The following is an 18388-nucleotide window of genomic DNA, read 5'->3' on the forward strand; positions in this document are numbered from 1 at the left end:
TTCTAAAAATACTAGTTACTTCTTTTAAAGCCATCAATTTTTTGAGAATTCCTAATAATAGTGATATTATCGGATGTTAATATTTTCTACACATTCTAGTCGTTTTATGAATGATAGGGATTGAGTTGCTTAATGCATTTTGATTATGAATTTGATTTATTATATATTATATTTTCATTTACGTTATCATCTTTATTCAAATTGAGTTGTGCTCAATAAAAAATCAAAATTTTTATAATGATTTAACAATTCGAATAATAATTCAATTGAAATATAAATTTCCATTATATAATATGATACCATAGATTATTTTTTTACGTTTTGATATATATTTAGCTATCATTTTCATTGAAATTGAGTTATCAACCATGTTTATTTTTTCAAAATCTTTAAAATAATTTAAGAATTTGAATAATAATTCAATTGAAATAACCATTTTCATTATATAATATATAATTGAATTTTTACTTTTTAAGATTATGTAAAATGTCTGCTCTTATATTAAAAATGAATCACCTTTTTTTTCTTCTGGTTATGATATCGTTGTTCTAAAACATCAATAATATATCTATATATTTTCTTTGTAATAAACTTAAAAAATTGTTCCATAGTGTGATGTTGGTGTTCCAAAAGATCTATTTATTTTTTTGTTGGCAAACCAAAGAAATTGTGCAATCAATCTCTCCACAATGTTGATGTTGTTTTTTTAAAACATAGTTAATATAACCATTTATTTTCTTTCTTTACTAATTTAGCAAGTTATGAATCAATTTCTTTTTGTACAAAGATCTATTTTCTTGGAGATATTAATGTTCAATGTAATTATTCTCTAGATTAATTTCATTTTGATAGAATCTAATTTTTTAATCACAATTTTGCTACAATTTCACAATTATCTTATTTTATAGCAAATTTTCATGACTTAAATTAAATTACAATCCCTTCAGTTTAAATATTTATTGGATGGCATAGTATATTTTTATTCCCTCTAAACCTTTGCAAAATTTTAACATTAATATCTTTTTTTCCGGTCATGAAACAGTTTTATATGCTTCCATGAAGTTATTTAGTTGTTAGTAAGGAAAATTTACCCTAAATTCAAATCCATTTGTTAAAAAATCAATGCCCTTTATTTTTCCAAATTAATAATTATTTTACACTTGGTGTTTGTAACAAGAAAAAACATATTAAAAACAAACAAAAAATGAAAACTCTTCCTTGTGGGATTTGATAGTTAAATAAATTATCAAACTATAATTAAATTTCAATTACTTACCAAGAAGAATACAATTGAGAGATGTATATTTCTATTCCAATGAGTGAGAAAAGATCAAGCTAACATGAAACTAGCAACCTATCACTCCATGGAGTCCCTCTCTAATTCCCCACACAATATCTCACATTCCAATAGGTATTTGGATTGCATCAAAGAGAGACTATTAATAACTCTTTCTAATTCCCAACAAGATATCTTACATTCCAATAAGAATTTGGATTTCATTAAAGAGGGAATGTTAATATCCCAAGTTCTAACAATATAGAGATTCAACATTGGATGGAGAAAATAAGGAGAGAAATTGACATTTACTTTGTCACACTACAAATATTAGTAGTCAACAATTTAAATGGATATACTATTGGGGACACCACGACCAGTGAGCCCACCAGACCTAGATAGATCAGTGGTGCTAGGATATAATAAGGTGTAAGGAACTAGAGCAGGACCAAGTCTATTCTTCAAATTAGGATTATTGTTTCTGGAAGTTACATTCTTCTCCACTTGCACTAACCTTGATGAAAATTGATTGAATGCTTCAGCTATGCCATTGTCATCATCCCATTCTGTTGTTGATCCATCTATTTGCCCTACATATCTTTCATCTTTTGCATGCTTTGACAATATCTCTAAAATGGCCATGACAAGGGTTGCTTGGAATGGATTAGATACAGTTTTAAGGAAATATGCATCCACATCTCTCACCATCTCAATGTATTCTATAGAACCTTTCTCTGGAATAAGTTGCCTACTCGCGGTGGGAAGATTGGGCATGTAAGCTCCATAAGCATATTGCCCAAAGTTCACTGCAGCATGGTGAGCTGATGCAAGCCACATAATAGTTGTCACTGCTTCAACAACTTCCTCTTTCGTCTCCATTTTGTACCATCTATTCAAATCATCCTTGAGATCTCCATGCCCAACATTTACAATCTCACTCCACCAAGCTTGCAATTCTCGATCTCTTTTCATTGATGCATCATCCTTGTAAAAGAAAGTCAAGTAGTTTGAAACCCATTCTTTCATTGCAAACCATACTTCTAAGCCATCTACGGCAAATGGGTAGTCTTCAATCATAAGCCTTAGACCATGGGGTGCTCTTTGGTCTGGGACAGCCATTCCTCTGCATAACATAACAATTATATGTCAATATAGTATGTGAAAAATATTTAATGAAACAAACATTTTACTCTTTAAGAATAAACCTTTTAAGAAGATCGGCAGGCAATCCTTGTTCGTTAAACTTCCAATCTTTATATATCTTAGATGACATCTCCATGGAATATTTTCCTGGAGTAAAGCTTTGTTCTATAATTCCCCCTGCATTTATTAAGCTTTGACGAGCAGCTTGATTGATGTCCATTGTATCAAGATAATGAGGTATCAGTAACTTATATAATGGATGCATTCTACTCAATTGTCTATGAGTAGCTATAATGAAAGGCTCCATTGATGCATGTGTTCTTAACCTGCACCAATAAACATAAGGAAAGTCAATGCAATAGCTTGAAACAATTGGATGATGTGTTATTAGCGAAAGGATAAAGATAGTTTCCAAAAGACATTGTAATTCATTAAACAAATTTTCCATATTATGAAGTGAAATTTAATCTAATCTCAAACTACACCCAATAAACAAAAGGTAGTTTAATGCAACAATTTAAAATAATTGGATAAGTTGTTACTAGCAAAAGGATAAAGATAATTACCAAAGACATTGTGATCCATTAAACAGATTTTGCATATTATGAAATGGAATCTAATCTAAAATAGGATAATTGTCTTGGGTATTTCCCAAAAAAGTATATATAACAATTAACAATTATTGTTTGAAGGTACGTCATCTTATTTTACATATAGATTGAGTGAGTTTAATGGTCAAGGACATATATTTTCTAAATTCAATTAGAAAAAGGTATAGAGTAACATTTTCTAAATTCAAATAAAAACAGATATAAGATAACCATACCATACTGTATTAAAGCATAATTCTTTTCAAAAACAAAAAACCTCAAAACTCAATTTATAGAATTTAATAATAATAATAATTTAAACTCAAATAGAAAAAAAAATAAAGTAACCTAATTTTTTTCACAAATAAAAAGTCTCATAATTCAATTTAGTAATAATAATTAAAACTCTGCTATTTGAAATTTATAATAAAAAAACTCCATAACTCTCCACACATATTTTTCTCAATGGGTATATAATTGTTCATTTTACAAATCATAACTTTCCAATGAAAAATATTCAATAGAGTTCTTTTAGAAACCTGAAGTGAAAACACAAACTCTTCAGTTTTTGTTTCAAATGGTGTAATCGAAAAAACAGAAATGTCATAACTATTAACATTCGAAAATTTCTAAATTAAAATAAAATATTATAATGTTATAATTATAGTTATATCGATATCTTTTATAGTGTATTATACTATTAACAGTATATTATTTTGAACATATTATTTGGAAGGACATAAAGCAAGAATGTTTACCAATGACTGATCAATTGATGGTAACCCGCATCGTTGGCACGGGCATGAGCTTTTGCTAGCAGCCATAACGCTCCTTCCTCTGTTCCCTCCTCAGCCGGAGTGTACACGTTTCTAACACCTAATTCCTGTTCAGCAGTGGGAGGCAAACACAACTCAATGGCCACGGGCTTCAGCACTCCCTCGTTTGTGAGGAAGAAAAGTGTGCGACTGCCATATGTTTTACTCCCCTCCGATAGCTTATTGATGCGTTCAGCATACAGCATGTATGCATCATAGTAGTCCAGAATAAATAGCCTCTTTGAGGCAACAGCCTGCATCAACATAGATAGATTTAATTTATTTGAAATACTTATAAAAAACCAACCAATGGAGAACAGAGTCTAAGATTGAGGTAAAGCGCGACGTACCTGCTGCACAGAAAGGCCTTCGAGGAACTCTTGTATGTGTTGCTCGGTGATTGAACTCTTCTGTGGGCCGTAGATATTTGGGTCCAAGCTGCTGGACGGGGGAAATGTCTGTCACATGTAAAATTTAATTATCGGCGTGTTTGAACAAAATGCCATCACAGATGAAGTACAAATGAGGTATCGAGTAGTAATTGAATTACTTGTAAGCATTGAATCGTCATCGGATTTAAACCAGCAAGCGCCTGCCGCGCATACTCAATATCGGACTTCCACGCGTTTTCATTAGCTATTGCAGTGGAAATTCACTTTAGCAAAAGAAATTTTCTGAAGAACAAAGATATGAACTAAACAGAGATAATATATTAATGCATTCTGACCTGCATAAACTTGAGGACGCACAAAATCTATCAGTGGATTGTCCTTGGCAGCTTCTAGTATTCCCTTGATAATCTGAAGGGGATTCTTCTCGTGCTGAAGAAGTTTGCTGACGGAGTTATATGGACTTTGAAATCCCTGAACGTAGAGCTGTTCAATTTGTTCGAATGTTTTGAAGGCAGCTTCAGCTCCATCGGTAATCTCAGGCACAATCAAGTTAGCGAAAGCATTGATGATGTGGGCTCCAAAATCAGTGAAATCCGTATGAGGAAACCTTTCGTCCGGCGGAATGAAGATCGAACTCGCTCGACTTTCACACTTGGGATCTGCATGTAATTTTGAAAGTGTAAGGTATGCTATTCTATTATCCAGCAAGGACGTCCACGAAAGAGCGTCACAGAGCAAGGTCACGGTTCTGTGAAACCCAGTTAATCATTTTTAAGAGCTTTAAATACAAAATATTTACGACATCCATGGACTTGAGCACGGGCTACTAAATGGTATTTTCTGACTGATAAATCTACTTTTCTCTTTGCATCTTTATGAAAGCAGTGACTACAATTTGCAGTAGCGCGCTGTACAGAGCCATTAGCCTTAGTCTAAAAATTATTTTGTTGTATTTAAAGTTATGGAAATTTTGGTTATCTTTTGAAAAAGTGTGTGGGGAATTTTTGTAAATTTAAGTAAAAATAGTTAAAATTTATAATTTTAGATGTTTAGATATTTTTGTCAGTATCTATTTTTATTATCAAAAACATAATTAATTGCTGCATCTACAAAATTTTTTGAATTTTTTACTCAAATTCAAACCACTTTTAACCATCCAAACCATTCCCCTCTCTTTTAAACTACTCCAAAACATTGTATTTTAAATGGGGAATGCAAGGGCATTGACGTCGAACATTTATGGCAGAATAGAATATTCGGATCATATGAATACATTGATATAAAAGTAAACAAATATTAATGATAACAACTTAAAGATAAAACCTTCACCACATTGTATTTTAAATGGGGAATGCAAGGGCATTGACGTCGAACATTTATGGCAGAATAGAATATTCGGATCATATGAATACATTGATATAAAAGTAAACAAATATTAATGATAACAACTTAAAGATAAAACCTTCACAGATGGTAAAGAGAAATAAATATCTTAATTATTATGGAGCAACCATTTAATACTATAATATTTTTTATTTCAATTACAGAAAACGTAAGTGAATGATACAAAATGAACTATCGATTTAGGATGTTCAAAAAATAATTTAAAGAAAGATTAAATGTACGGTACAATTGAGTGGGGGTTTTAAATTATTAGATGTTTTAATGTATTTATACTTTACATTACGAAGAAGTGTGTTATTTTGTTTTCAATATTTTTTAAAATAAAAATAAAGTATCAAAATGAGAGTTATAATAAAAAATCAAAAATAATATATATATATATGTTTTTTTATATTATAATTTTATATTAGAGATATATGATGTCATAAATATATGGTTAAAAAAATAAAAATTATATATATAAAGATAAAAAGAAAATATTAAAAAATATATAATCATGTTATATAAAATATTCAATGGCCATTATACATATAAAATAAATGTATACTTAAATTTTGAGTCCGTATTAAAGTGGAAATGTATAATTATTTTTATGTTTAATTAAATGAATGAAAAAAGTATGTATTTCCTTTTAAAAGTATGAATACTTTATTATTATTGTTATTATTGTTATTGTAAAACTATCTTAAATTTGAATTTATTAAACCTATAAAAAAAAAAATTAATATTTTTTTAATTTAATTATATATGAAAAAATTATTGATATATTATATTTATAAATATTATAATTTAAATATAGCTAAAAAAATTATGTCATTAAATTAATTTTTTATTTCAATGAATTTAATTAAAACTTATTAAAAAATTAAAATAAATTTTCAGTAAATAATTAAATTATATAATATGAATAATTTTTTAATTATAACAATTTAATATGATAATTTTTATTAAATAAATAAAGTAAATAAGTAAATAGTTTCTCAAAAAATAAAAACTAATTGGCTGAATCTCTTCTCGTCAGGTGGACATTCCACTCATCATTGGGGAAAAAGAAATCAGAGGGTGAGCATGAGCGTTGATTAAACCTATAGATTATGAGAGCACCAAAACTAGAGTAAGGGTCACAAGGATTAAAAATTATTAAAAGATTATCATTCATTTTCATTTTTTAATCCTTGTAACCATTACACTCTAGTCTCTTTCCTCTCATTATTTATAGGTTTGATCTGCTCTCATACTTACCATCTGATTGTTTTCTACTCTTTAATAATAAATAGATTGTCCACCCAAAACTTTAGACAAGAAAAACTTGTCCATAGTTCATATCCAGAAAATTCAACAAATATAAATAATTGTGAAAATATTCACTTTCAAATGAAAATTTATTTCTAACTTGTTTTGTAAATTTTTCTCTATTTAATAATCAATTAAAAACTTGAAAATAAAAAATAAATTGAAATGAAAAATACTGACCCATAATCTTCTTAATTAAAATTTTGAAAATAAAAAATAATAACCCATAGTTTTCCTAATTAAAATTTTGAAAATAAAAAATAATAACCCATATATTTTTTTTAATATTTCACCAAACAATTGAAAAAACAAAAATATTAAATAAAAACCTAAAATCAATGACACAACTTTAATGTTACGAAGGACCATTTTTTACATTGTACCCACCCAGTAAATTCCTGATATAAGACCGACAAAAAGTTTCCTCCCCCGCCAAATCCGTATCTGTATAAATTTCTGCAGTTACCAATTATAACTCTCCTCCGCCAATGATGTATCCATCTTTGATCTTTTGGCCGTAGTCTTTAACGCGACTTTTTGAAAGCCTTTCCGGCGATTTTTTCCGGTGAAAATCCGGCAGTAATTTATTGAAATCGAAGTTTGATAACTAGTTTCTGCACAATGAAAGCGTCCCAGGGGTTTTTCAGGGTGCTGAATCCGAATATGCAGTTAAAAAACCATTTTAACTGCAACAAATCATGATTTCATCTCAATTTCTTCTGCCGGATTCCGTCACCGGAATCTCAAAAAGTCGCATTATAGACAACTCCGATCTTTTGTCTATCTCTGTTAATATGTTTTCCTACCCTCGTGGGGAATTGTCTTTGTATTCACCCGTCCTTGTGTTACGATCAAAGCCTATCGGCTATTAGCTCTTCAGCTGTTTTTTATAAATCTGAATTTTTATATTATCTCAATATGATATATTCAGCGTTTTCTTTCTGGAAAAAAAACTCTCCTCAACCAAATCCGTATCTGTATAAATTTCTACACTTACAATTATAACTCAGTACTTACTTACTGCTTAAATCCATCTTAAATTTGGTGAGAGGTTGTACGAAAATTTTGACCGCCTTAAATCGCCTTAAATCCCTCTTAAATTTGGTGTGACAGGTTGTACGAAAATTTTATCGTACACCAAACCCATATCTAGCTGCAACCTCAAACTTCGCGTATCTGACACTAGAGTGCTCCACCGAACCCGTCGGTGAAACGTTGAAGTCCCTACGTTGTACCCTCGAATTTTCAGTATGGACAGCTAAAATCCAACGCTGAATTTAATTAAATCCAAATCTAAACATACACAACTCCACATTGAAGGTCGGTCAAGTCCCTCACCCCTGCATGAAAATCGGCACCTATGAATCCTGTCAGGTCAGGCCGAAGATTGGACATCGAGCCGAGCTGTTCCAGTATCCGGAACTTCGGGGCAATGCGCCGAGAGAAACGGAAGAAACGGCTGGAGACAGGTAATGCAGGTCCCGAAACGCTGCAGGTCATCCGATGACCGGAAGCGTCCCTTAGAGGGAAGAAATCTGCCCTTCGGAGATCTTCTGTTCGAGCTCTCTGCTTAGATTCTAGATTTTAGGAATATTTCTCAATATACTTGACAGGAAAGAAAGCATGAGAATATTTCAAAATAGATTTTATTTATCAAGTTTTAAAATATTTCTAAAATCAACCATTTAATAAAAATGGCTCTTAAATCTCCACATACTTGACTTGTTCAAAGTCTCAGTGTGGCTCGTGCACAAACTATAATAAATAGTAGGCAATTTATAATAAATAGTTTTGCAAACAAACAATATGTGGGTCTAACTGCTAAGTGTGGGGCTAATTCATCACAAATCTGGTGGTCCATTCTTGGAACTATATGTACACCTGTTGAAAGTGGAGACTACTCTAAGTACACTTCTCGCTCTGGGAAAAATACCAGACCGGACATAGCTGGAGCTCTTGAGCAAACTCAAACTATAATAAATAGCGGGCAATTTATAATAAATAGTTTTACAAACACAATATGTGGATGTGGGTCTAACTGCGGAGTGTGGGATTAATTCATCACAAATTTAGTGGTCCATTCCTGAAACTCTATGTAAACCTCTTGAGACTCTCTTTTTAAATACACTTTTGGCTCTTCAGAAAAGCCAGACCGGACTTCTGGCTCTGCAAAACAGCCAGACTCGACATAGCTGGAGCTCTATGCACACCAGTGGAGACTACTCTAGGTGCACTTCTGGCTCTGAAAAAAATACCTTACCAGACGTCCAAGTCCAGCTGTCCACCATTCCCGGACCTCTATGTACACCTACTGTTGAGACTACAACAGGTGCAATTCGGGCTCTTTGAAAAAACAAAACAGACGTCCATTGAAAAACTTGAAAGTAGGTTGAATATAAATCCGAATGCTACGATAGGCATAGGGAGGACTAAATGTTATACCTGTTTTACATGGTGGACGGCCCGTCCTGCATCTTCTAGGATATGGGAAGTCGTTGGATCCACCCAACACTGGTCTCAGCAGCTCTGGGCTGCTGTCAGGGTCCCCAATGTCGTTATAGACATCATAATCGTATATCCGATCATATACTTTCCTCTCTCCCGTTCCATTTCCTCGTAGTTCCACCATATCTTGATCCCTCAGTTTCTTAAGACCTTCTGGTGTCTCTTCGGGCAGGTAGCTCTGATCACAGGACTCACTGGTCAACATTAACCTAACCACCCATTCTTGATTGAAGCAAAGACCTTAAGCTAGAAAACAATCAACTGGAAAAGAATGCATACCTTATTAGAAAAGAAAATACGGTCAGTTTTGCTGATATCATAGGGGGTAACCCACGAGTTGCACGTAAAGCGCAGTTTACCTTGACCAGGGATATCAAGAGTTAGAGATTTGAGAAAGAACTGTCGTGAATGCATATTCCTTATGAGGAATGCTCCTGGAACTCCCAAACCCGAGTTCCACTTGAAGCTGATTTCGTAGTGTCTGTCAGAAGCAATTAGTCCTTCGAAGGGACTCCACTTTAAATAAGACGCTTCGCCAGCTGTTTTTCCGAATCCCGTTTCTGCCATAATACATTCATTTGCACGCAGATTATAACAACAGAAATCTAAAATGTAAGGTTTTATAGAAAACGCCGTGGAAACCAAAAAGAGGAGAATATTAATAAATGCAATAGCTGATTTACCTGGATCAACCTGGTCGCTGCTCACCAGCTGGAGAGACACTCTGTTGCCTATCAACTCGGATGCCTCATCGGCCAAAATTGCAGTGTAATCAGTAGCGTTGAGAATAGATACCTCTTGCAGTATCAATTCTCCAGGAATTGTTTGCTTTATGGCCTCTTTAGAAGAGCTTTCTGTTGCAGAGACGCCTTTTCTTATATTGAAGGCAAAGGTACTGCACTGGGCTTTCCTCTGCTTCAAAACCATATGTTCAGAACCAGCTGAGAATTGCGCGTGGTTTCTCCATGGCAGGTTACTGGAGCAAGCATAAAAATGGCAAAAACCAGATGCGTTTTGCCTCTGCCTCCCAAAATAGTTCAGAGTAGCCATGGGACTCCCTAATAGACTCTTTGCATCCATTCTCTTCCCTGGCTGTTGTCGCTTTCTGGCCTGGTTGTCACTCACAACATCAGTTCTGCTAAAACAGCCTTGCCCTAACAGAATTTGTAAAAGTTGTCTATGCTTGCTGTGGGCATTGGTGCCCTTTTATAGATCGTGGGGAGGCTGTGGGACAGGGTTAACACGTTTTCTTTATCCCTTTTAATAAATATAAGGAATACGACGTTTTACCTCCCGTTGATAATATGAATGAACTACCATTGTTTTATTCCCAAATGATACGGTGATCTATGGGAATGAAGTCCCATTGTTTTATACCCAAATGATCCGGTGATCCATGGGATTCATCCGGTAATCCGGGAATCCCATGGAGGTGAATTTTAACGATCACAAATTAACCAATTTTATTAACGAAGGTTTGGTGTAGATTTGAATTTTCATGAAGTTCTAAAAATAATTAGTAAGAGCCACTTATAATTGTTTAAACTCTCTTCATTGTCAAATTCGAAAATATTCTTGAACCTTTAACCTGACGTAAACAATGTAATATGACAAAAAATACCATCATTTCTATCTAACCTAATTGGACGGTGGCCTGTGGCGTTCCTATCTTGGCAGGTGGATGGAGAGTGGATGGAGATCATGATCAGTGATTAATTTTGAAGGGCTGGTCTTAATTTTATTTGGAAGGGCAAATATTTATCTAACTCTTCAAAGATGAAAAGTTAAAAAAAAAGTGTAATTCTATTAACAAGTGTATATTAAATAATTTTTTTATAAAAAAATGCTAAAATGAAATGGTGTCCAAAATCTTTAAAATTTAAAAAGTAGCTACATTAAAACATCATAAAATCTCAATAGAACTTGGTAAATAGGCAAACATTTTTCTCAAATTCTATTAAAAAAAGGTAAACATATGTTTCTTCTATTCATGAGATGATCTTCAGAAGCATTTGAAGTTAAATGATTGAAAATATAAATCTATTTGCACAATGGAAAAGGTTGTTTTAGTTTTCATTTGCTTCTAATTTATATTATCTATTTTGTTCAGCTTGAAGCAGTTTAAAGCAAACCAAAGAAACAAATATATACCTTCAACAACCAAGGGAATTGAAATTTTCTCTTAACATTGCTCGGTCAAAGAACATTATCAATAGACTTTCAACTCCATTGAAAACTTCAAGCTCTATAGATTCAAAAATTTATCTAATTAATAGGAAAGTTTTCTATATCTAATAGGGAAATATTGTAATATGTAATACACATCTACAGTGTTGTTGTTGTATGGCTTGGTTGGTTGTTTTTCTTCTTCTTTGAAAATGGTTTTCAAATTTGGTCTGAAAATGGTTTTGAAATTTGGTCCTTACAACGAATTCAGTCTTGGTTGATGTTTTGATGTCTTTTTCTAATAATGCGGTTTCTTTTTGTTGATGTTTTTTTTCTAATAATGGGGTTTCTTTTCATTAACAATGTCATTTAATTTTTCTATGATTTCAAAATCTCCTTAAAGACCCTTCATAGCAGCAGCTACATGGACGGCCATACGCACTCCTTATTTCCTAGATGCTGAATGGAGAGAATGAAGCGGGAGACACAATAGTAGTCGTATGGATAGCTATTGGCATTCTATATCTTTTGTGAAAACAAATAGAGGAAAAAGAAAATTAATTTGTAACCCTGTAGGCAGGCCAATCTTCGGTTGTATGGTTATTAATAGAGTCTTGGAGTTTCATTTTAACACTTGAGAGTTCTCCCTAGTTCAAAACTCTACATAATTTTATGGGAAGTGCACTTATTATTTCTCAATTTTTTTTATATTATTAATTTGTATGTTTTCAAAAACTAGAGAGTTAATAAAGAAAAACGATTTTAAGATAAGAGAAGAAATACGGGGTTTTAAATAAAGCTTGATTTTATAAATGCTACGCTTAATAGTAAGCTTGATTACAGTTAGTTCAAATGGAAACAATGATAGGCTTTTGTAAGCATTCTGGTTGTCAGTCACAAAATCACCTAAAAATAGAAAAGAGATGGTAGTAGTTATTTATGAGAGTATAAAAAGTGTTCATGAATCACTAAGCCTAGTTACCACCATCTAATGGGGTAATTTAATAATTGAGAAATCTTGTATGAATGGTTGGTTGAAAGAAAATTTTGGAAATTAGTAAAGAAAATGATGATATAACAGAAAATGTATATGGTTATGATGTAAAAATGTCAATATTATCACTTTAATCTATTTTTAACCTCGATAAAATTACATCTTTAACTAATCTAATTCATTTATTACTATAAAATGAAAATTTATTCATTTATTACTATAAAATAAGAATTTAAATTAATAAAGAGATTAGTCTGTCTATATACCTATGTTTGCTTAAAAGAAACCCTAAAGAAAGAACCCTATCGACCTTATTATACTATCTCAAGGTTTCCATGTCGAACATCAAACTTTCAAAGTAATGATGTCCTCATGGAAAATGTAAGTAACCCTATCGACCTTATTATACTATCTCAAGATCTTTATGTCAAACATCAAAGTAATGTCATAAATATGTCCTCATAAAGGTAGGATGGAATATGTTTTCATAGCCGTAGGATGATCAGTAATCGAAGATATTCGACATCCTCGAAGATGTTGGGTATTTCAACTGTGCATTGAATTGTGCCTTGAAGCATCTCAACAACTCTCCCCATTGAAGACCTCAATTCCATATCATACTGTATGTGCCACAATGTAGTCTTTACCACTCTCTCTGCTTCTTCCCAATCTATCGTTAAATCCACATCCTCTTCAAGCATCGGTTCCAACATCTCTCTCAATTTGATCCCCATCTTCATTTGCTCCGCTGCATGCACTAGGAACTGATAACCCAAGCGTTTGTCGACACCCTCCATGATCATATGGTTCCTTAACATTACAATATTTATCCCACTCACAATCTCTAGCAAAATGATGTCGAAGTTGTAGATGTCTGCTAATGGGAAGATTTCTCATCCACTCTGGCATTAGATACCCTCTAGTGCCTATGATAGTGGAGAAGTAGAAAGTACGTTCTCTATCCACAACTTGGCCAACCCAAATTTTGGTACTTTAGGAATGATATTTTCGTCCAAGAGGATGTTTTTGGGTTTTATGTCACAGTCAAGAACCTAGTGTAGGCATTCCTCTTGCAAGTACATGAGGCCTCTCGCCGTGCCTAATGTATCATGTAGATGGTAGTAGTTACTTACAAGATGAAGAAAAGAAGGTTCCTGAATCACTAATCATAGTTATCCCTATCTAATGGGGCAATCTCATAATACAATCTTGTGTTAATGGTGGCTTGAGAAGAAATAATAAAATTTTACAAATTAAGGAAGGAAAATGGAGATACTATAGAAAATGTATGTGGTAATGATGTAAAAATGTCAATACTGTCAATTTAATCTATTTTTAAGTGGTGGACAAGTATGAGAAATACCGTTTCAAATGATGAACTGCATACCTGTTGAAGGCCATTGATTGGGACAGTGAAATCACTTTCCTTTATTGACACTAGCTTCATAAGCTTCATAACTCCCCTTCCAATTCCCTAGAAAAACAAATATATCAAAAATTATGAAGTGAAATACTTCAATTGATTGATTTTTGAGAGTTGAGGTGAGTCAGATGTAATTACAAGCAAAAGTAAATACAAGGAGACACAAATCCACATCAAACCTTTGGGTTGAAAGGAAGGCTTAAGAGATTCTATTTGATACAGAGTGTAACCTTGAAGGTTCTCATTCCGCAATTTCATCGTTCCTCTCAAAGGGAAAATATCCACCAACTTTGCTCAAACACGATATAAAAAAAATCTACAGTCCACACATCGCTATATGAAGATCAATCAACAATTCCATACATAATAATTTTAAGCGGTTCTTCCTAAATCAATGAACTAAATGAAAAGCGAGGGAAATGAAAGTGGAAAATTAAAAGTGAGAGTTAAAAATACCTTGCAAACTTGTGTTGCACTCCCCGAAGGTTGGGATTGGAAAGATCAATGTAGGCAAGATTCAAAGTCTCATAACAATCTACCTCAGTCATCGTGAATTCTTTTTCTTTTGTCATTTGTTTCTTCTGAATATCTAATACCTTCAAAAGATGCCCTTGGTTCACATATACCAATAGATAGCTACTTCTCCTCTACTATTAATGAATGCAAAAAGAAACCTATGTTATCAATGAATGTGAACAGAAATCTCAAATCAAGATTTCCAGCTATATAAGTGCCGCCATTATGACTGATGGCCTCCGAATGTGTGAACAACCTCCATTAAGTTCCATTGTACTTTCTTTAATGTTGCCCAAACCTTGCATAGATTTTAGAGTGTTACATCAACCCGAAAACTAGAATTTTCTGAAATGTCCTACTCACACGCAGCCCTTCATAGGGCATTTTCTAATATTATTTAAAATTTAAAAAAACTTGTAAAAATCCAAATTTAAATTTCTTTTGACTTGTAAATTTTGCTGAGCACTTCTCTGACGTGCTAGAGGGCTTCGGAAGTGCTGTGACGTGTTCAAATTTGAACACCGATCACGACTAGAAAGTGCGAAAAACAATGGAGAAAAGCCCGGCATATGGTTTTGATTTCCAAACACGTTTGAAAATATCTGAGAATCTAACATCCTTGAGGTTAATTGTTTAAACTCTGGATTTAAGACCTCTGTGGTTTATTTCTTTTGACTTAGTTACCTGAAAATCCACCGTAATCAAAAATATTCTTGAAAGCTGTAATCTGACAAACAATCTAATAGGACAAAAACGACCATCATTTCTATCTAACCTGACCATTATTTCAATCTAACCTAATTGGAGGGTGGTGGTTGGCGTTCATGTCGTCGCAGCCCTTATCTTTTACCGGCAGCTCAAGATGTGTGGAGATCGTTGATAGGCGTACAAAGCCCGGCATATCCCAGTCAAGGGTTTTGATTTCCAAACACGGCCCTCAACATTATCTTCAGATAAGCTTAACATTAAGCCAAAAAAAAATTAACCCCCACTTAACAGATTTACGGCACATACCCTCCTTACCGTCCGATGTTAATTCGGCCCATACTCAATTACAATGCCCCTTATTAATGTACATTCAAAGATATTTTTAAAATTTTATTTTATTAAGTATGTTTTTAATCTTGTGTTTTATAAATATTTTTGATGTGCTTTTTATCATAATGATTAATGGTTAGTTTATGAGGATGATGATGTTGCTATTATTTATAAGTCAGCAGTATGATTTTAGTTATTTATTACGGTAAGTTAACTTATTATTATTCAGGGAAAATTAGGTTATTTAAAATAATTTATTGATAGGTTGTAATGGGTAGGCTTTTTCTCATGGCAAATACTTATAGGTTTTGGGTAAGGAATTTGTTTGTTTATATGTGGAAAATAAGCTCTTAGCCAATCAAAAGTACTTCCACGTCATACTACTTAACTAAAATGTGCTTTCAAATTAGATAGCATGTGCAAGAAGTCAACATCCCTAGTGGTCATTTTTAAGGCTACCTCCACTGAGGTCATGTGCTTTTAGTAAAATATAGCCTTAATCCCTTATATGACAGCATTACTAACATTAGTTGAAGATAAGCCACTTCCACTAACAAATATCACAAATATCAATAATGAGCTGAAAGTTTTTAAAAAGAAATCTAGTATTTATGGAAGTTCAACACTATAAGAAAAATACTTTTGGTTTTCTACTATTTTAGAATTATAAACTTTACAAATTCTAAATTACGACCAAATTCAAATTAGAGAAATTTTGAGGTTTTAAATGAGCCTATAAAATAATAGTAGAAATAATAAAATAAGATTAGATTACTTCATAGGGAAGAAAGAAAAAAATATTTTTTTAACTCGTATTTTTAACCTATATCTTTACTATTTTACTCAAGTTTTGAGTGGTAACACTTGTTAGATGTAAAAAATTATTTTTCATCCAAGGAGAACCCATGTTGCATACTTTTAATGGACCCTACTACACGAAAAATGTGGAATAGATGAAAAAATGTGATTGCAAATACGTTTTTTCATGTATTTCACATTCTTTCTGTAGTAGAGTCCATCAAAAATAGGCAACATGAGTACTCCTTGCATGCAAAATTAAATTCTGCATCCAATGAGTGCTTTCGCTCGAAATTTGAGTATAATCGTAGGGAGATAAGTTGAAAATAAGAGTTAATATATATATATATATATAAAATCTTTCTACGTTTTTACTAAAAAAATGGTGAATCATCCCCATGGTTGACATCATCATATTGAATCCTATTGGTTCTTATAAAGTTTATTTTTGTTGTACATTTTTATTTTTGGGACCCATTTTTGACCTCAAAAATTCTCTAATTATTTGTTTGAAATTTTTTTCACATTATGTGCATGTTAAAACAAGTCGATCCACTAAATAATTAAACTAAAAGGGCCTAAAATTGTTCTTGTGTAAACCTTCTTTCAAAAATAAAATTATCAGACAAAATATAGACTAAAAGAAAAAACTAAATCTTAGGAAGAACAATAGAAATACTATTCTCATGGGTTTTTAGGCCATTTCCTCTCACTCTACGAGGTTGGTAGCATCCTTAGTCATAGTAGCAGTGGTATTCATTAGCTTCTTCAAATAGGAGGTGTGTAAAAGGTAGGTGGATATGATTGGAGATTTGAATGTTGAGGTTTAAGATGGCATCCAAATGGATTAAGAACTTTGATTTGTTTCCTTAGAGGAGGATGAGAGTTGCATACAACTTCTTTTCCTAGTGCCTTAGTGAGGAATATGTCTCTCCACCTTTACAATATTTTCGATTCTATCTTTGTTTTTTTTGTGTGTTCTTTTGAGCCGTAACTATCTTCCACTTCTCCTATTACGTAATCAAAGAAGTGGTTAAGCCCTAGGTCTTCTCACTACATTTCTCATTATAGTAGATACATTTCCTTAAAATTTGCATTTCCCCTCAAAATTAACAACAACAACCATGAAACATTATTCATACTAGTTTATTAAGGTATAGAAGGGAAATGGAAAAGCTAGATTAAAACTATAATATGTAGAGACCCCAAATTCCCAAGTGTTTGCCTTCTTTCTTTTTCTTCTTCTTTTTTTTTTAATCTGATTGTGACTCCTATGAACCATGTTGCATTTCAAATACATTAACTATTATCATTGATGCTACATGAATCTATTTGGTATGTTAACCCAACTCCATTAGAAGTTTTCATAATTTAGGATGAGCATTAGTTATAGAGGAACAAATTGGAATATGAATCTTGAAAATTGTTGGTTGTAATAACCTACACCAAGATGATGGAATGAATTTAGGTCGAGGGTAACAGGTTTTTAATCGCCGAGATCCTCCACATGGGTTAGCTGTGGGAAGTGACTAGGTTTACCTTATCACCTACAATGACAAATTAAGTAGCTCTCTTGGAGGGAAATGAATCCAATGGGTAGTGGTTACTACCCACCAAAATTTATGTAAGTTCTTATGCTTGAATAAGAAATCTACTTATCCATTTCACATATTAATGTATTAGTTACTTCCAAAGCAAGAATATAGGATGGTTTGTCTATCAACCATTATTAATTTAGCATTGACAAATATAAATTGTAATTATTTGTGTAATTTTTTTGAGAGCATAACCTCTAACTTCAATTGGAGGGGCTAAGTTGCACTCTAAAACAAAATTACAATATAACAATTTTTTTCTTTGAACTTTCTATTATTAATTGAACCATGATTTAAATGTGTACACTACAACGTCTCCCCTATACTCTGCTCTATATTACTTTAACCTTTTATTATTTCTTAATCAAGTTGACATATAAATGTTAAACATTTATGCCTACACATCTACCCCTAATGTTTCCTTCACAAGTTATATTATT

At 32.5% G+C, this 18388-nt stretch overlaps 1 protein-coding gene across 1 annotated transcript; it reads right to left on the reverse strand.

The window, feature by feature from the left end:
- Positions 1–1434: 1434 nt before the first annotated feature.
- Positions 1435–10604, reverse strand: LOC149187747 (linoleate 9S-lipoxygenase-like). Its single transcript, XM_089412872.1, has 9 exons — positions 10102–10604; positions 9698–9978; positions 9356–9596; positions 4552–4875; positions 4375–4460; positions 4175–4282; positions 3768–4078; positions 2482–2745; positions 1435–2399 (listed from the first exon to the last, which is right to left on the reverse strand). The coding sequence occupies exons 1-9, from the start codon at positions 10496–10498 to the stop codon at positions 1622–1624; spliced, it is 2790 nt and encodes a 929-aa protein (XP_089268998.1). The 5' UTR covers positions 10499–10604; the 3' UTR covers positions 1435–1621.
- Positions 10605–18388: the final 7784 nt, after the last annotated feature.

The sequence above is a fragment of the Pinus tabuliformis genome, chromosome 3_1 (assembly GCF_031772625.1).
Source record: "Pinus tabuliformis cultivar Carrire ecotype Pingquan chromosome 3_1, CPIR1, whole genome shotgun sequence".
NCBI classification, from domain to species: Eukaryota; Viridiplantae; Streptophyta; class Pinopsida; order Pinales; family Pinaceae; genus Pinus; species Pinus tabuliformis.

What these genes read in the sequence shown, in the direction of transcription:
- LOC149187747 (XM_089412872.1), bottom strand. Translation starts at nt 10,498, where the DNA reads ATGGATGCAAAGAGTCTATTAGGGAGTCCCATGGCTACTCTGAACTAT. An exon ending in CCGTCCACCATGTAAAACAG is followed by an intron (nt 4,876 to 9,355) that starts GTATAACATTTA and finishes AATTACATGCAG; the next exon opens with ATCCCAAGTGTGAAAGTCGA. An exon ending in CATCAATTGATCAGTCATTG is followed by an intron (nt 2,746 to 3,767) that starts GTAAACATTCTT and finishes TTATTGGTGCAG; the next exon opens with GTTAAGAACACATGCATCAA.